The 20,366-nt window shown below is 38.5% G+C and overlaps 1 protein-coding gene across 2 annotated transcripts in view; it reads right to left on the bottom strand.

Moving 5' to 3' along the window:
* The window catches only part of LOC131491722 (phospholipid-transporting ATPase FetA-like), a 100,299-nt gene that overhangs the window by 28,479 nt on the left and 51,454 nt on the right, over window positions 1–20,366 (bottom strand). For both annotated transcript variants that reach the window (XM_058695005.1, XM_058695004.1), the window contains exons 8-14: window positions 16,442–16,514; window positions 16,006–16,076; window positions 14,867–14,949; window positions 13,931–14,089; window positions 11,411–11,499; window positions 4,315–4,511; window positions 680–888 (exon numbers count right to left, since the gene is read on the bottom strand). In XM_058695005.1, coding sequence (XP_058550988.1) covers window positions 680–888; window positions 4,315–4,511; window positions 11,411–11,499; window positions 13,931–14,089; window positions 14,867–14,949; window positions 16,006–16,076; window positions 16,442–16,514 — 881 coding nt within the window. The remainder of the gene's footprint in view (window positions 1–679; window positions 889–4,314; window positions 4,512–11,410; window positions 11,500–13,930; window positions 14,090–14,866; window positions 14,950–16,005; window positions 16,077–16,441; window positions 16,515–20,366) is intronic.

A 20,366-nucleotide genomic window follows, 5' to 3' on the forward strand; every position in this document is an offset into this window, starting at 1 on the left:
ATACAATTAACCATTTTAAAGTGTACAATTCAGAGGCAGGTAGTGCATTTACAATGTTGTATACTACACATCTCTCTAGTTTCAAAGCTTTTTCATCACCCCAGAGTAGAAATGCTCTACCTTTTTAGATGTGATTGCCTTCCTCAGCTAGTTAGTGCATTGGGCATGAATGTTCACATACCCGAGGACTTAACCCTGTCACAAAAATAAGTTTAGGCTTAAGGCATGAAATGGATGAGGAATTGGGCATTGGGGACCCTGCCCAACCAACCTGACTATCCTTTGATGGCTTCTCTCAAGACTGTTTATTGGTCTGAGGGGGAATCAGGAGATTAGCAGCTTCAACAATATGCTGGTTTCTCTGTGTGATTTAATATGAGAGTGAACTGACTCTCTCAAGACATTGGGAATTCCTTGAGGACAGAGATTAAGTCTTGTACATCTTGGTATTTCCAATGTCCAACACAATGGATTACCTCTATAAGGTGTGAAATAAATGCTTTTTGGTAAGCAACTGAATGGAGTAGGTGATCTTTGTTTAATGAGTAAAGAAGGTTGTGAGAATAAGAGATAAATGTGAATTTCAGAGGTATATAGAATTAGAGGCAGATTATTCTTGAAAACAATCTGCAAAGTAGAATTTCCCCAGGACTCAGGGAAAGCAGGAAGACATGCATACCATAGAACATCCCATTAATAGAACACTTATTGAAAACCATGATGTTCTGAGTCAGGGTTCCTGTTTTGTCAGAGAACACGTATTTGACCTGGCCAAGCTCCTCATTAAGGGTGGTGGTGCGAGCCTGTGCTGGTGAGTTCTTTGGTGCATAAAACATCTTCCGATCCCAGTTGATATAGCAACTGTTGCCCAATCTTATTATCTCAACACTATGGAGAAAGCAAGAAAAGAAGTGTCCTGGGTTAGAACATATCAAATACATAATCCTGGTTTCCTTCTTAACAGGTCAGGGCCAGCATCTGAAAATCAGAATATCCTCCTTGGGAACCTACCATGGATTTTGAAGGACATTCCCACCAGCCAACCCAATGTAAATCTGATCTCGACCATTTTCACTCAGTGCTTTACCATCTGGATCCGGATATACTTCATTAATTTTGCTGAGGCATAACCCCCTTTCATTTTTTCTTTTTCCAAAACATATCCAGGAAAAATAAAAAGTTTTGAACTTTTGCAGTAATGCAAGGCCTGGCAGAATTATGAACTACCTAATAAAAGGCTGTTTAGGTTTAATTAGAGGATTACTGTGGCTGTCATGTAAATCCACTGGCAAGGAAGAGAAATTTAAACACTCAGAAACTTGTTTCAGAAGAAGGGAAGGATCTGTGAAAATCAGAAACAGGTCATAGAAGCTGACCTGATAAAATTCCTGGCAGGGGCAATCTGCCTGTGGGGTAGCTTCTCCCCCTAATAGTGTCCTCTTCACTTTACCTGAATTTTCCCTATTGCCTTTATCACATTCCTCTTCTGTTCCAAATAATTCATATTATAGATTCTTTATGGTTAACAAGCATCTTCATTTTAAAATAGTTAAGATTTTTAATGGGCCTCTTTCCTATCACCATTTGTGCTTAATGTGTGTTAGTTTTGGTCACTTCTAAAAGATGACTGCATTGAGCAACATGTTTGTTTGTTTGTTTAATTTCAGGTGAGGCAGGAGTGCTCTAGCCCACATTACTGACTCTACAGGTCCTCAAGCACTGAATCTTGATCCCTCCCTTCCTTTGCCATACCAACCAACATAGCTATTTCTCTAAACCCAAACATTTAATCATATCATTTCTTTCCTTAGAAAAATCTTTGCTGCCTTTAGGATAAAATCCAAACTCCTTGGGAGTCACCTGCATGGCTCAGTCGGTTAAGTGTCCAACTTTGGCTCAGGTCATGATCCCACAGTTCATAAGTTCGAGCCCCACATCAGGCTCTACTTTGACAGCCTTTTGGGGGGGGGTTGTATATCATTTTATTTTAATTTTTTTAATTTTACTTTTTATTTTTTAAAATTTACATCCAAATTAGTTAGCATATAGTGTAACAATGACTTCAGGAGTAGATTCCCTAGTGCCTCTTACCCATTTAGCCCATCCTCCCTCCCACAACCCCTCTAGTAACCTTCAGTTTGTTCTCCATATTTGAGTCTCTTCTGTTTTGTCCCCCTTCCTGTTTTTATATTATTTTTGTTTCCTTCCCCTTATGTTCATCTGTTTGGTCTCTTAAAGTCCTCATATGAGTGAAAGCATAGGATTTTTGTCTTTCTCTGACTAATTTCACTTAGCATAATACCCTCCAGTTCCATGTAGTTGCAAGTGGCAAGATTTCCTTCTTTTTGATTGCCGAGCAATACTCCATTGTGTATATATACCACATTTTTTTTTTATCCATTCATCCATCGATGGATATTTGGGCTCTTTCCATACTCTGGCTATTGTTGATAGTGCTGCTATAAACATGGGGGTGCATGTGTCCCTTCGAAACAGCACACCTGTATCCTGTGGATAAAGGCCTAGTAGTGCAATTGCTGGGCTGTAGGGTAGTTCTATTTTTAGTTTTTTGAGGAACCTCCATACTGTTTTCCAGAGTGGCTGCACCAGCTTGCATTCCCACCAGCAGTGCAAAAGAGATCCTCTTTCTCCGCATCCTTGCCAACATCTGTTGTTGCCTGAGTTGTTAATGCTAGCCCTTCGGACAGGTGTGAGGTGGTATCTCATTGTGTTTTTGATTTATATTTGCCTGATGATGAGTGATGTGGAGCATTTTTTCATGTGTCGGTTGGCCGTCTGGATGTCTTCTTTGGAGAAGTGTCTATTCATGTCTTTTGCCCATTTCTTCACTGGATGATTTGTTTTTTGGATGTTGAGTTTGAGAAGTTCTTTATAGATTTTGGATACTAACCCTTTATCTGATATGTCATTTGCAAATATTGTCTCCCATTCTGTCGGTTGCCTTTTAGTTTTGCTGATTGTTTCCTTCGCTGTGCAGAAGCTTTTTATTTTGATGAGGTCCCAGTAGTTCATTTTCTACTTTGACAGCTTGAAGCTTGGAGCCTGGAGCCTGCTTCAGATTCTGTGTGTCTCTCTGTCCCCTCCCATGCTTGTGCACTCGCTTTCCCTCTCTCTCAAAAGTAAATAAACAAACATTAAAAAAACAACCAAAATCCTTAGCCTGACATTTAAGGCTCTCCTGGATAGGATACTGAATTATCATCCAACACTTTAGCCTAGACTACTCATTGTTCTATGACCACACCAAACCTTTGCACATGCTGATCTTTCTGTTTGCAATATTGTTTTGCTATTTTCTGCATGATGAATTCCACTCTTCTCTCAAATACCAGTTTGATTGTTACTTTTTCTGTAATCCCCCAAGCCTCTCCAGGTAGAACCAACCTGTTCCTTTTCCAGTCTCCCATAGCACTCCCTATATATTTCTCTTACATCATTTTCCATATTGTACCATAATTACTTAAGTATCTGTTTCCACAGCTATGTTGTAAGCTTATCTACAGAAAGAGCTGTCTTATGATTTATGATTCTATTTCTAGCACCTAGTATAGTGCTTGGCACATAGTAGGTGCTGTGCTCAATAAATATTAAATTAATAAGATAATTTAGTCATGCAGGGTGCTTTTCAGGTTGGAATGTCACAGTGCAGGGTTTAGGAAACCTGGAAAGAAGGATATAAAAACATGTTTGGATGTGTGTATGTGAAAGGGAATGATGAAAATAGAAAAAGGAGCTCAAAGGCTTATTTGACCCATTTCAAATTTTTGTCCATGAAAAGGCAAAGGAAACATCCTTCTTTTCTTTTTACAACTTTTAGAACCCAGAACTTAGGTCATAATTACATCTATAATACCATTTGCCACATTGTTTCTGGGGGAAAACAAATGTGAGTTCTGATTAACTGATTTACAAATGTATGTTTGGGACCTATGTTATTGATTAACTAGGGGCTGCCTGACTTATGCTTCAGCATCACCAAATTTGTGTGCATTTTTTCAATTATTGCATGTGTTTCTATGTCTTATTTAGTTACATTATAAGCTATTTGAGGGCAGGGATGGTTTTCTCTTTGTGTAACTCATAGTATCTAGTACAGTATTCTGGATATGGAAAGCACTAATACAATCTCTAGACATTTCTCAGACTGTTTTGTACATTGGCACTGTGGAAAGTAAAGAGTTAAAAAGCATACAGTCTATGCTTCCCAAACATTTACACTCTAGTTGGGGAGTTAAGCAGGATGTATAAAGTCAGCTCCTCCCCCTATGACACAAAGTGGTCAAAGAAGCTCACCTGACATAAAGGGAAATGGGCACCATAGTGTTAAGAATAATGAAGTAGGACCAGAATACGAGGATGGCAGAGACAGCTGATGAAGGGACATATTCTTCCCATGGCAGATAATTCTGGAAGTAGTAGCCTTTTTTGTTTTCCCAAATGCCATGCCCAATTGCTAGGATAAAGCACATGCTGCCTAAAAACAGGAAAATCTGGAAATCAGAAACAGAATTAAATTAACATGTTATCTAAGGCATGTGCTGCTTCATGTCTACTTTTGGACATTTAGCTCTCAACAAAGCTTCTCTCTTTTCCTGGAGGGCAGGGGCATCCTGTAGTTCACAAGCTCTAGGCAGTAGTACAGGACAGAAAAGAAAGCCCAGCACGAGCCATCCTTGGAATCTTTTTTTCCTTTCAAATTTTTATTTAGATTCTAGTTAGTTAACATGCAGTGCAATATTGGTTTCAGGAATAGAACACAGTGATTCATCACTTACATACAACACCCTGTGCTCATCATAACAAGTGCCCTCCTTAATACCCATCACCCATCTAGCCCATCCCCCCCCCCCCACCTCCCTCCATCAACCCTTAGTCTGATCTCTATTATTTAGAGTCTCTTATGGTTTGTTTCCCTATCTCCACACCCCCCCTACAAATGTCAACATCTGTTTTGTTTCTTAAATTCCACATGTGAGTGAAATCATATGGTATTTTGTCTTTCTCTGAGTGATTTATTTCATTTAGCATAATGCACTTTGGCTCTATCCATATTGCTGCAAATGGCAAGATTTCATTCTTTTTGATTGTGGAGTAATATTCCACTATATATGAATATATATATATATATTTTTTTTTAACATATATATTATATATACATATATTCTACATCTTTTTTTAAACAAGTTTTATACAATTTCTTTATACTTTCAATAATTTTTGTTATACAAACTGTTCAGGAACACGTGCTTAAAAAAATGTTTCCATCGCATTCTACGAATCTAGTATGCATAGTTTTAGCTCTAAAATACAATTATGGCACACCAAAAATAAAATTATAGGTAGTGTTACTAATGAACAAAGATGCAAAAATGTTAAATAATTAGTAGCAAATTAGATTCTGCAGTATATGAAGAGATGAATATCTTTTGTCTAATTAGGTTTATCACAGGAATATAAAGATACATTAGCTTTACAGAATCTAAGAATAAGATTCAGTACTATTAACAGATTAAAGTTGCATAAAAGTGATCATCTCAAAAGATGACCAAATAAAAATTCCACATCTATAAATACCCTTAGTAAGTTAGGAATATATCTTTTTTTTAATTTAACTTTATTTTTTATTTTTTAAAATTTACATCCAAATTAGTTAGTATATAGTGAAGCAAGTTAGGAATATATCTTTTTTTATTTTTTTATTATATTTTTATTTTATTTTTTTTAAGTTTATTTATTTTTGAGACCAAGAGAGACAGAGCATGAACGGGGGAGGGGCAGAGAGAGATAGGGAGACACAGAATCAGAAGCAGGCTCCAGGCTCTGAGCCATCTGCCCAGAGCCCGACGCGGGGCTCGAACTCACGGACCGCGAGATCGTGACCTGAGCTGAAATCGGACACTTAACCGACTGAGCCACCCAGGCACCCTGGAATATATCTTGATAAAAGTGAGCTACCAGACTCTATGGCAAACTTCATATTTTATGGTAAAACATTAAATGTAATCCCATTCAAGTCAGAAAAAAAAATTGATAGTATCAACATTGTACTAGAGGTGCTAAGCAATGCAGTAAGAAAAACTGCAGTATAAATTTTGAAATGGCATAGAAAAATGGTCATTACTTATATCACTTCTTTTTTTATCCATTTATCAGCTGATGGACATTTGGGGTCTTTCCACAGTTGGGCTATTGTTGATAATGCTATGGACATCAGAGTGCATGTACCCTTTTGAATACGTATTTTTGTATCCATTGGGCATCCTTGGGATTTGAAGTGAGCTAAAAGTTATTAAAATACATTAAATACTAATTAAGTGCCAGGATTTGTGCTCAGTACTCTCTCTATATTATTTATTTTAATATTTAAATATTTTATATTTATAAATGTTTTAATAATAGATGAGGAATTTGACATTAAGAGTAGAAAAGTATTTTGCCTAAAGTCACTTAGCTACTAACTAGGAGAGACATGTTTTTTGTTTTTTTGTGTTCAAATTTATTTATCTTTTTTTAGTAATCTCTACACCCAACATGAGGCTTGAACTCATGACTCCAAGGTCAAGAATTATATGCTCCTCCAACTGAGCCAGCCAGGTGCCCAGAGAGACAGGTTTTGAACCAGTTCCAGAGCCGGAGCTTTCAATCACTCCATTATTGAAGTGAGGTCACTGATGGGCAAGTCTTTGAAGACAAGGATGTAAAAGGCAGGAGGAGCAGGTATAATTGAGACCATTCTCAGAAAATAAGATTTTAAAAAGCTTTTTATTATGAAAAATTTCAAACACTTATTAAGTTATATAAGTAGTATAATGAACCCCCATGTGCCCATCACCCAGCTTCAACAACTATCAATTCAGGGCCAGTCTTATTACACCTAAAACTCCTCTTCCCCTTTTAAGCAAATTGCCCACATTATATAATTTTATCTGTAAACTGTTTATAATTTTTTTTATTGTTTATTTATTTTTGAAAGAGAGAGAGAGAGAGAGAGAGCGAGAGCACGCACAGGGGAGGGGCAGAGAGAAAGAGAGGGAGACACAGAATCCAAAGCCAGCTCCAGGCTCTGAGCTGTCAGCACAGAGCCTGACGCGGGGCTCAAACTCACAAACCGTGAGATCATGACCTGAGCTGGAGTCGGCTGCTTAACCCAGGGCCACCCAGGCACCCCTGCAATTTCTTCTTCTAAGAATAGTAGTAAGAATTTTTCAAAAGTTCTTTTCTTTTCTCTTCCCTGAATTATAATGTCTATTCCAGGGTCAGTTATTTTACTTGTTCACCCTCTTCCTCCTCTTGTGTGTTCCTGTTTTCCCTCTAGTACACTTAAAAATATGAGGAGAAGAGTGGTTTAATCATTATAGGTTGGTTTTGTTTCCTTTGGTTAATTTTGTTTCCCCAATAGGCCACTCTCCTGAATGGGAACATGGAAGCACAAGTTCTATGTAGGTAGGTAGTATGTGTTATTTGATGGGCCTCACCCTCAGGTACACAAGGAACATGAAAACACATTTGAATCCCTTAAAATTGAAATAAAGTGGGTTTTACTCTGAAGTGATGAGACCCACATCAGAAGCCCTAGCCTTGGGGCGCCTGGGTGGCTCAGTTGGTTAAGCGGTCGACTTCGGCTCAGGTCATGATCTCGTAGTCTGTGAGTTCGAGCCCCGCGTCGGGCTCTGTGCTGACAGCTCAGAGCCTGGAGCCTGTTTCAGATTCTGTGTCTCCCTCTCTCTGACCCTCCCCTGTTCATGCTCTGTCTCTCCCTGTCTCAAAAATAAATAAAACATTAAAAAAAAAAAAAAAAAGAAGCCCTAGCCTTCTGAGATAATTTTTACGTTTCTTTAGAAAGCAGTTCCCTTCTGAGACTGGAAGGCAAATACACTTGTTATTACTATATGTATGCTATACAGGTGGCAGGATGGTATAGGGGCCAATTATTGCCCATGTTGTTTTATGGACAGTTTTTAAATTAATTATCTTGACCATTATTCCATATACCACCCCTACTTTTCATACCTGCTAATGTTAGCTTGGAGCTATGATTGAGCTCTACCAGGAAGAATGCATTTGCACTGAAGCTTTCACTACCCTGGTTTGTCTATCAATATAATCTAGGGGCACCTGGGTGGCTCAGTTGGTTAAACGTCTGACTGTTGGTTTTGGCTCAGGCCATGATCTCACACTCTTTGAGTTTCAGCTCCACATGGGGCTCTGTGCTGTCAGCACATAGCCTGCTTGGGATTCTGTGTTTCCCTCTCTTTCTGCCCCTCCCCTGCTCACTCTCTCAAAATAAATAAATAAACATTAAAAAGTATATAATCTATCCGCTTTCTGCCTTCTAAAAACTCATCAACATCTTGGGTCTACTGATGGTTCATCCTCTGCCAGGGCTGTTACACATTTATTCCCTGTTTGTACTTCTTTATAGTCATTTCAAGAAGCTTCTCAATGCTCTTAAACTTGATGCCCAAAAGTGAATACAGTACCTCAGACAACATTTCACACTTTCTGAAGGAAAGATTGCCATGAATGACCATTCAAATATAGGCATTTATAGCAGCTACTCTACCAGCTCAGCTGCCCCAGCATTTACACTGACTCTCTGTTGCCTCTATCTTGTGAGAACCTGAGCAGAGAACTACATTTTCTCTCTGGAGACCCCCCACTGCAGATACCTCTATGGTCCTTCTCTAATCTGCACGGGGGTTCTCTAGGCCTGCTATTCAACTATCATCCTAGGACTTCTTTTCACCCGCTTCCATGTTTCTTGGCTTCCTTATCTTCTTTCTTAGTTTACTTTCTTGGTTTGTTTGAGTATACACAATAGGAGCTTCCTAAGAGATTATACAGGATGAATACATTTTTTGAATCTTTATACATATGGATATTTCTTTATACTTGAATTTTATTAACAGTTTTACTAGATTTAGAATTATAGGCTGCAAACAATTTTCTGGCACACATTTGAAGGCATTACTATTTACCTTCTGCTGTTGCTGCTGAGGAGGCCAATGCTATTCTGGTTTTTGATCCTGGTATATGATCTTTTATTCCTCACTAGAAGCTTGTGGGATTTTCTTTTTTTGTAATTTATTATTTTTTTAAATTTAATTTCAAGTTAGTTAACATAAAGTGTAGTCTTGGTTTCAGAAGTAGAACCCAGTGATTTATCACTTCCATATGAGCACCCAGTGCTCATTCCAACAAGTGCCCTCCTCAATGCCCATCACCCATTTAGCCCATCTCCTACCCACCTCTCCTTCAGCAGCCCTCAGTTTGTTCTCTGTATTTAAGAGTCTTTTATGGTTTACCTCCCTGTTTTATCTTATTTTTCCTTCCTTTCCCCTATGTTCATCTATTGCATTTCTTAAATTCCACATATGAATGAAACTATATGATAATTGTCTTTCTCTGACTGGCTTATTTCACTTAGCATAATATGCTCTAGTTTCATCCATATTGTTGCAAATAGCAAGACTTCATTCTTTTTGATCGCTAAGTAATATTCTATTCTATTCTATTCTATTCTATTCTATTCTATTCTATTCTATTCTATTCTATTCTATCTATCTATCTATCTCTATCTCTATCTCTATCTCTATCTCTATCTCTATCTCTATCTCTATCTACCACATTTTCTTTATTCATCAGTCAATGGACATTTGGGCTCTTCCCATAATTTGGAGATTTTATTTTTAATTTTATAGTTTTTTGGTATGTGGTCAGTCTGCCTTGTTAAGCAGGACTTCTCATGTGTTTTCATTTTGTCTTCCCAGGGAGGCAGCAAGTATAGCAGAAAGAGCATTGATTTTCAAAAGTTATGCCTAGATGGATAGATGAGATGATTAAATAAAATTACATATGTAAAACATCTGACACATATTGATGCACTGCCCCCTTTATACACTTGAGGGCTGCACCCAGATCTTATACATCCTTGTGATTCTCACAACACCTGGCACATACTGGGCACATGATAGATTTTCAATAACTACAAGTTGATGACTTAATGAGTCATAAACCTGTCTTTGCTGTTATTTTTCTGTAGGATTTTATTTATGATATTTATCTTTACTGTCTCAATTTGCATATTTGTCAAATGGACTTGCTTATTGTCATGGATGTAGTGAGGCTACAGTTAAGTGAATAATAAATATTCTAAAAAGTTAAAATCACTCTAACAGATGTCAAGTATTATGACTGACCTTCAGAGAGGTAAACAAGTAGGTGAAACTTCCTAGGCATATGGGAGACATCTTGTTTTGAAAACAAGCCCAGGCTAAATGTCCTAACTTAGTGCCTAATGATAGATGTTCCTAATATAGTCAGCGGCATATTTGCCCATGTCACCTTCCTGAATTTTCAAATGTGACTGTCTTCCTCATTAAGAAACCAGGAAATGTCACTTTATTTCTACTGCTAAAAGCTATGCAGATAGTAGTAGAAAGAAAGATAGTGGATACTAGCTTCTGGTCTCAAAGCTGAATGAACTTTCCTAATTTTCTAAAACCCCATTTACTAAATCCAAAGGATTTAGGAAAAGAACTGCAGTATTTCCCATAATAAATAATGGAGAAGAGGCAGTTTATAATTCAGATATTAGTGAGAAATACACAGAAACAAAAGGCATTTTTGAATTTTGAGAGTCTAAGCAATAGAGTAAAAATAAAAAGTCATAGAATTAAGTACAGGCAGCACTGAAATTGCTCAGTCATGCAAAGAAATTGTATAAGTAAAGAAATAAATGTCTATATCTAACAAGAATAAGGACAACCTGTATAGGATAGCAGGGAAATTAGTCTTCAGTTTAAACTTCTGTTATCAAAGCTATTATTATCTGTCGAGTGCTTTTCCAATTTCATTTCTCAGCAGCAAGATCTTTATTTTTCAACTGGTATCTTACAGAACAGACAAATGTGAAGCTGTTCTTTTTGAAATGAGAATATCAGAATGAGGGAGCCAGAACAAAACTCACTTGATCTCAATTCCCCCTGCAGCAGACTCCTCTAAGGAAACAGTTTGAAAATCATCAGTTTAAGTAAGGTGTTCTATTAGTTCAAGTAAAGTTTTATTATAGTATCCATGAGTAAAATAGGTTATGGGAAAATAAAAATTGTGTCAATTTCTAAAGCAGGGTTCTTGATCTGTTCCAGTACCATTAATCAAAGCATCAAATCTTAAACAAAGTGTGATCATCCTCTCTAACAGGTGTAGAGAACAGACTCCCTTGTCAATTGGCTCTATTCTTTTTTGCTTCTGACATTAGTAAATGGCATACTAAAACTGTTTGAGTCTTTCAAACAACTAAATTCTAAGTTGGAAATGCCAGCTGCTGCTATGGAAGGAAGAAAAACATGTCTACTTGTAAAGAAGTTGAAAAATGTCTTCAACTTACCCAGACCACAAGGACATTCAAGAGATGGTCCATGTGAGTCCGTTTAAAGGTAGACTTTCCACAGTTCTGCATTAATTTGGTGTCTGGTCCTAAGTGAAACAGGAAGACCAGCTCTTAGAATCACTGAATACACTCAGAGGATTGAAATTGGATTGAAATATACCTTTATGACTACCTAATCAAACCTCTTGCCAAAGCCAGGGGATAAAGCCCTGGAGAAAGGCTCATACTTGGTGCCAATAACTCAAAAAATAAACATTTTGTTTCTAAGGATAATCACAACTATTTCTGCAAAGTGCACCAATCCTGATTCCTCTTTTTTTGGTACCTCAGAGAGTCTAGTTTTTTATAGATGAGTTAAGTCAGAATAGGAGCCATAAGCTTCTTCCTTTTTAAGTTTTTATTTTAATTCCAATTAACATACAGTGTTATATTAGTTTCAGGTGTACAATATAGTAATTCAACACTAGGAGCCACAAGCTTCATTCTCATCATCATCTGGTTTATTTAGCTTGGAAAAGAGATTTTCTGATAAAGAGATCTCTACCTTCTTTTGAGGAAAACTACTGTTGGGCCAGGCTCTATTTCAAGTTTCTACTTGGGAAAGGAAGAATGGAAAATGCAATGGCAGTGACTTCTGAGATGGAAGCTGGGGCTTTTCTGGGGCTGAGAGACAGAGATTGTATTTCCTCATGACAGGGCAGATGGTAAATAGAAGTAAAGAGCTTTAGTGAATATTACTGACCAAAACATAAGCAGTTTAGAAGAAAGTGTAAGTAGCAATTTCTCTGGCCTTTACCATCTGATTGTTATTTTTACATGTATTCTAATGAAGGAATTTCATTAATGTTTACACACGGGGGAACTAGAACTTCCCTGATAATGTAGGCAAACACTGAGAATGCAGGGCATAAGCTATGCCATTCTTTCCTCTCAAGCATTTCTTGAAGGGCTTGAAGGGATGAGAAGTTTGGCTCAGAGCCAGGCAGCTACAAGGGGCAGAATCTTCCAAGGTCCTTAGAAAGAATGACCTTACCACAAGTTTCAAGGAGGATGTGGAGATCACGGTTGAACCTGGGTATCATGTAGCGGGAAGAGCAACTAAATTCTGCACTGAATACCTCAAGATGCTCTTAAGTGGTTATCAGTTCTCTTCTGCTCTGAGTTTCCCAAAGCCCCAAAAGATTTTTTGCTACCATGTAAACCAAGAGTCGGAGGGAAACCTTAACTAAATTTGTGCTGGTTGGCAACCTCACTGCTATTACTTTAGGGAAAAAAACCTTTTGCTGAAAAATGAGCTTTTTATAAATGGCAATGTATAGGGGTAGCTGCCGAAGTACAGTGAAGAAAATAAGTGTACTTCAAATCTTTGGGGTTTGAGTCTAGTCAGCCTAGAAGCCACCATTATAGCTCAAGAACCAATGAAAAAAAGTTCTACTAAGGCCTCCCTGGACTCTTAGGCTTCTTTCTATGGCTTGGTTCCAATTATTTTCCACAGAAGTGAGGCATATAGGATCCTCATGTCTAGGAGTGAATTCTCTAGAAGGAGAGCTCTGAGTTGAATAGTATTCACTGTGGTAAATCTTCCTTGATGCTATCTTCAGTGTTCCCTATCTGCTTACTATGGTTGTTGTCATCAATTTCCATTGTTACCAAGTGCACAGGGTAGGTAGCACAGAAGCTTCTTCCTCCATTTTCCTGAACCACCAAGAATAACCCAAGAAAATCCCTCACTAAGCATAAGGGATTATAGTTCTAAATGACATCTCAAGAGTGGCCAATTCTTGGGGTGCTTTGGTGGCTCAGTCGGTTGAACATCTGACTTCGGCCCAAGTCATGATCTTATAGCTCGTTAGTCTGAGCCCCGCATTGGGCTCTGTTTTGACAGCTCAGAGCCTGGAGCCTGCTTCAGATTCTGTGTCTCTCTCTCTCTCTCTCTCTGTCCCTCCCCCACTCACTCTGTCTGTCTCTCTCTCTCAAAAATAAATAAAAACATTAAAACATTTTATAAAAACAAGAGAGGTCAATTCTAATGATCCACACTGCTTTTTCTCTGCCATGAATCCCTCACATTTTATTTCATATTCTTCTCCATAATGAACACTGTGTGTATTCTCTCCTGGGAGTAATCCATATATATACTCTCTCCTTTCACATGTTCCCCTTTTACATGTTAATTCCATGTATACTCTTTCTATGTGTATACCTTCTCTTGTGTCCAGATATGATCAGAAAGACTTATAAATGTCCTGTGGTCTTGCAACATAAAGACTTCCTTTAACAAAGGCAGAGCTAATAACATTGGCAGCTCATTGCTTGGGGAAAAAAAATTTTTTTTTTCCTAAGAAAAAAGTTTTTTTTCTTAAATCTTTCATCCATCCATCTACCTCCCTCCCTTTCTATCTGTCTCAAAGCCATAGTGTTCTGATATATCTCTGAGTCCCATATCTACAACTTAGAAACTGAATAAGCACAAATTGGTCATGAATGGAAGTCTGCTGTGACTCTAAGGAGACATACCAGTATAAATCACCAAGCCATAGCACCAATCTGTATTCCTGATGATGCAGCCTCGGAGTAGCAGCTTGTCATGGTCCAGGGTGAAGTCTTTTCCTTTATAAGTCAGTATTCCTGTGAATTTGTCCAACTTGTTATTGGGAGACTCACACGTCACTTTTCCTGAAGAAAAATGAAGGAGAAAGAGTCCTGGCTCTGTAATCTCAGGCCTTTCCTAACAGGACAGAAAGAGGCTTAACAAACAAGAGGAAAGAACATCCCTCTTTCAAAATACATACATCTTTTTCCTATCCTCTCTTAACTGCTGCCCATTGATTAGCAGCTCCCTTTAGAAAGGTGGACAAAGGTTTCTGGGCATCAAAGAAGAGTAATTCTGTATGTGACATGGGTCATTCAGAGAGAGAAAAACCCACATGATAACTTATCACCATCAGTACTACCAGGTAATATGAGCTCTGAATCTGAAGAAATTAAAAAAAACTACTTAACTTAAAGCAAATCTAGCATTTTTCTCAAAATGAAATAATTTGGCTTTTTCTTGATTACTAAAATAGAATATGTCCTTTTTACAAAGGACGTATACATATACAATACTAAATACGTATACAATACTAAAAGCAGACAGGAGAAGGTAAAATTGCCTAGAGATAAGTGCTGTTAATCTTTTGAAGTACATCCTTCCAACTTTTTCTATACATGTACTCATAAACATATATGTTTCCAAAAATAAGCTTATGTTATATATACTATGCAGCCTACTATAATCGTTTTCTTTCACTTGTTAACATGTTGTGGATATTTTTTCCATGTGACTAAATACCAACTTGCATATTGTTCTTACTAAGTTATGTAGAATTCAATGTATGGATGTGCCATACTTTATTTAACCAGTCCTCTATGGATAAAAATGTGGGTGGGTGAGTGTACTTCCTAACTCACCATCAAAGGCAGAAAGCAGCTCCAGGTTATCTTCCAAATCACTGGTGACTGGGATGGCCTGCTTCACTTTCAGGTTGGTTTCACTATAGCAAAGGACACATAGTCACCAGAGCACAAGCCATACATACATCAGCAGCCTAAGTCTTCTTCTTCTTTGGATTGCAGGAAATAGATATTGCCAATAGAGCTTGGGCTATAGGTCTGAGCTCTAAGAGTGACCCCCACTGTTCTCTCTCTAGGACAGTACTGAGGTAGATGGCTTCACAAGGAAGCTGAGCGTTAGCCCACTCACTCCCCTATCTCTCTGCTCTCATTCCCTGCAATACACCAGTAATATTTTAACCAATCCAGGAAATCTTGCTGGTCAGGTGCTCTACATGAAGCTGAAGAGACATCACAAAACAACCTGAAGGTGGCACCTGCTCCCTTCAAGAATAAGAAGCAGGTCTTTTAAGAAGCTTGCACATACTTCCAAGTAAACATACTCCTCACCTCATAAATATTTATAGGACCCATGAAGGAATCCCAATTAACCATTTGCTGATACAGGAATGCATAGAGACAGAAACAAAAATGGAAGCCACATTTCAGAAAGCTTGGGCACCAAGAGGAATAGTTGTAAGAATGCCACTGATACAAAACTCCACAGGACAAGCTCCTGAAGATGGCCTCTATCCTCCTAAGACCTTAGCTTTTGCACGGTAATGAATTTGTAATTTAAATCCTTTACAGAACGTGGTATTTTATCAGTAAATAATTACCTCCATACTCATCCTCCCCACCCCCCAAACCTCCACTGGAAACCTTGGAACTCTATTCAGAAATTTTACAGTCCTGTTTACCTCTTTCCTGCTACTCAGCATTACTGAATACAGTGAGAGTGTCTCCAGTTTAGAGATGGAGAATACAGAGTTTATTCTGCACCCAGGGGATGCAAGATTGTTGCTGCTAAGAGCTCAGTTTTACACTTGAAATCCCAAGGATCTGGCCTCCTATTTTCTCTTATCTGGATATATCTAGTATCTTTGGCACTTCCATCTGAGAATAAAATTCATTCCCTGCATCATTCTCTCCCTCAGTGAGAAATTCTCTAAGCTGGCTCAATGGTCTTAAAATGACCATCAGGAAAGAACACTTACCCATCAAGTTCTGCTGTTTCTATATACGTCAGACTGTAAGGCTCACTGCTAGAGAGTAATAGTATATCAGCCTATGGTCAGAAAAGTCAGAGAAGATAAGGAAAGCAGGAAGGCAGACTTTTAATATTACAGTGGCAAAAAAAGCAATTACCCCAGAAACAGACATTCATCCTAAGAATTTTACAGATATTTGGTTTACACTCTTTGTCTAGGATCCACTGCTGCTACCACACTCACCCTCTCCTACAGCTAGTCATTCTTTATCTGTAGCTATGGTGGGAGGCAGACGAAAACAAACTTCGTACAGGAGCTGTTCATCTCCAGATGCACAGTGAAGCAGAGGTCATCAAAAGCAGTAGCAGCAGAAGTGCTGAGAGGGTTCCTCTGTACCCACTCAAGTCAAAAAGAAGAAACCACCATGCACAGAGGTACTCACTGTGACAGGCTGATTATTTCTTAGTTTTATTATATCTCCCACTTGAATATTCATCCATTTGTCCTCCTTTATCCTGTAAGAAAATGTGCCTTGAATGCCTGTTCTGAGAATTTCCCCATAGCCCTGCTTTGACAGTCAAGAAAAGAAATAAAAAGAAAAAAGCGGAGATGAAGTCAAGGCTTATAGAAGAACCAAAGTGGTTTGTGATGCATCCTTGCTATAATCAAGAAGGGAGCCCATTTCTCTTGACTTCAGGTTATAAGGATTTTCTAAAACTCTTTAAAATGCATATGTAGTCATATACACCCCTAATTATTCTTTAACTAAAAGTAATACATGCATATGGTAAAAAAAAAAATAGTTCAAATAATAAATAAGCATGTAAAAAGAAAAATTCTCTCTCCCCAGATTTTAGTTGTACTTCTCAAGGTAGCAAATGCAAATTTTTGTATTTGTTTCTAGAAAATATCAATCCAAATGATACAACATATACATTTAAAAGTTATACACTAGAGGGGCATCTAGGTGGCTCAACTGGTTAGGCGACTGACTTCGGCTCAGGTCATGATCTCTCAGTTTGTGAGTTCAAACCCTTCGTTGGGCTCTGTGCTGACAGCTCAGAGCCTGGAGCCTGGAGCCTACTTCGGATTCTGTTCTGCCCCTCTCTCTACCCCTCCCCTGCTCACACTCTGTGTCTCTCTGTCTCTCAGTAATAATAAATAAACATTAAAAAATTAAAAAAAAAAAATAAAAGTTATATACTAGAGGGGTGCCTGGGTGGCTCAGTTGGTTTAAGGGTACCACTTCTGCCCAGGTCATGATCTCACAGTTTGGGAGTTCGAGCCTCAGATCAGGCTGACAGCTCAGAGTCTGGAGCCTGCTTTGGATTCTGTGTCTCCGGTTCTCTCTGCCCCTCCCCAACTCGTCTCTCTCTCCCAAAAATAAATAAACATTAAAAAAAAATTTTTTTAAGTTATACACTAAATACAGGATTTGCTGCACTTTGCATGTTTCATGTAATAACATATCTTGCAGAGTACTTATAGAAGATATGGCTCATTCTTTTTGATAGATAAAATGTATATCCTATCATATATGGTTGTACCAATATTATTTTCTTATGTTAAAATTGGATTACTTTTGACCCCTCAAATCCTCACTTCCACAAAAGGCAGCTGGCAGTAGGAGCAGATTCTATAATACTACTGGCTCTTTCCCCTTCTGTTTTTTGTACCTCAATTTCCCCAATTGCATACAGCCCATAAATCCTTCCTTTCTGATAAAGAACGAAGCAAGATATACACAGTACCATAAGAATTTTGGAAATATGAGCTACCTCTTTGTAACAATTCTGTTATGCCAAGCACCCAAAGAGCTGGCAAAGAGAAGGCACACCTGAATGCCATTTATGTTTCACCTTTGAATGAAGCCTTGTTATCTGCAGGCATGACACACATCACCACTTTGCCAGAGCACGGGTTTTCCCAGGACACCTTTACTGGGAAGATAACTTCTTTGAAAAGGGCCAAATTTCTTTTATTAAAAAAAAAAAAAAAGTCTTTTAATATAAATTCAGTTAGATAATCTTCTTCCACTTCCTGAATTATATTTCTTTTTTAAAAAATATTTATTTTGAAAGAGAGAACACGCAAGTGTGAGCACTAGCAGGGTTGGGGCAGAGAGAGAGAGAATCCTGAGCAGGTTCTGCGCTATCAGCACAGAGCCTGTCTCGGGGCTCCATCTCACGAACTTTGAGATGATGAGCTGAAATCAGGGTCAGATGCTTAAGAGACTGAGCCACCCAGGCACTCCCTCTGGGTTGTATTTCTTTAAATCTTATTCCAAATTAAATTTTCTCTGTATGTTATAAATGTAAGTCCTTGTTGTAAAACCATTATTTATATATCCTTGTATCTCCTTCTCTGGTTTATTTTTTTTTAATTAAAAAAATACATTTTTTACATTTTTTATTCATTTCTAAGAGACAGAGACAGAGCACGAGTTGGGGAGGGGCAGAGAGAGAGAAGGAGACACAGAATCTGAAGGAGGCTCTGGGCTCTGAGCTGTCAGGACAGAGCCTGACGTGGAGTCCAAACTCTCAAACCATGAGATCATGACTTGAGCTGAAGTTGGTTAAGTGTCCAACTGAACCACCCAGACGCCCCTAAAATTGTTTTAAAAAATGTTTCTTGGGGCGCCTGGGTGGCTCAGTCGGTTAAGCGGCCGACTTCAGCTCAGGTCACGATCTCGCGGTCCGTGAGTTCGAGCCCCGTGTCGGGCTCTGGGCTGACAGCTCAGAGCCTGGAGCCTGCTTCCGATTCTGTGTCTCCCTCTCTCTGCCCATCCCCCGTTCATGCTCTGTCTCTCTCTGTCTCAAAAATAAATAAAACGTTAAAAAAAAATGTTTCTATTTATTTTTGAGACAGACAGACAGCATGAGTGGGGGAGGGGCAGAGAGAGAGGAAGACCCAGAATTCGAAGCAAGCTCCAGGCTCTGAGCTGTCAGCACAAGTCCAACATGGGGCTTGAGCTCATGAGCTGCAAGATCATGACCCGAGCCAAAGTCAGATGCTTAACTGAATGAGCCACCTAGGCACCTACTTCCCTTGGTTTCAAGTGTCATCTTTATGCAGATAAAATATAATATGTTTACTTATTTTGTTACTAATTTTCAAACCTGCTATATAGTACTGAAGGGGAATAGCTACAAGAGTTGGAGAAAGACATCTGAATATCTGTTGTATTTTGCTTTACTTTGTTTTACTTTGCACTCTGTCAGCCGTCATTTTCACCAGTAAAACATGGCAAGAAGGACTACAACATTCTGGCTTCTCCTGAAGAATTAAAAGCTTCTATTTTATGATACAAGGAGCTGTCAAACTATTACCAATTTGTTCCTGAACATTATAACAATCATGTGTCCCAGATTTAGAAGAGGGGAAGATATTCCTTTCTGATTTAAAATATTCAGTACTGTTGCGCCATAAGCACATTTTTAATATCCAGGCATTGCATTCTAACTTCTGGTTTAGAAAATAATGATCAGAGGGGCATCTAGGTGGCTCAGTTGGTTAAGCATCTGACTCTTGATTTTGGGTTAGGTCATGATCTCACAGTTCCTAAGATTGAGCCCCTTGCAACAGGCTCTGTGGTGACAGCACGGAGCCTGCTTGGGATATTCTCTCTTTCTCTCCCCACCCCCTCCCCTGCTCATGCTCTCTCTCTCTCTCTCAAAACAAACAAACAAACAAACAAACAAACAAACAAACAAACCAAAAAATAGATCAGAGAGCTAGAGAAGGCAGTGTTTTGATTCCAGAAGAGATCATTCACATTATATCTGTTTTATGTGAATGGTACCTCCTGAAGCTCTGTAACATACTGGTACTTTTCCTACTACAAACACTCATAAACGGTAGATATAATAAAGTGAACATTCTTTCCCAAAGCAAGGCTATGTTTACCACAAAGTAGAGCCAGGAAAAAAATTAAAAGGTCAGCATGTTCTGAAGTTCTTGCTCTGAGTGAGCGAAGGGATTGTCAATCTTAATGATTAGCAATTAGTTTTAATTTAGCTCACTAGAGGGATAGGGCATGAAGCCTTAGGATCTTGAGAGGCAGTGAGTTGGAACTAAGGAGCCCTCATAAAGCTCTGAAAGGACAACAACATTAGGTAAAAGGGGGTCTAAAAAAAATCAACCCACTGGCAAGAAAGTTTGTCTATCTTACTCTAGAGGGTTGGGGGTCAGAGAATAGAGGATTCTCCCCTAAGAATCTGTAACATTGTGAGGTGTGGGATCCAAATTTACAACTCCTCAAAATTAGGTTTCAGCAGGTGATATCCTTGAGTTACTTGGCAGAAGCAAACACAAAACCCCTCAGAAATGGTACAACCTCAACCCAGGACATTTAGAATTCTCATAAA

This window comes from Neofelis nebulosa, chromosome 12, assembly GCF_028018385.1.
Source record: "Neofelis nebulosa isolate mNeoNeb1 chromosome 12, mNeoNeb1.pri, whole genome shotgun sequence".
In the NCBI taxonomy this organism is placed as follows: Eukaryota; Metazoa; Chordata; class Mammalia; order Carnivora; family Felidae; genus Neofelis; species Neofelis nebulosa.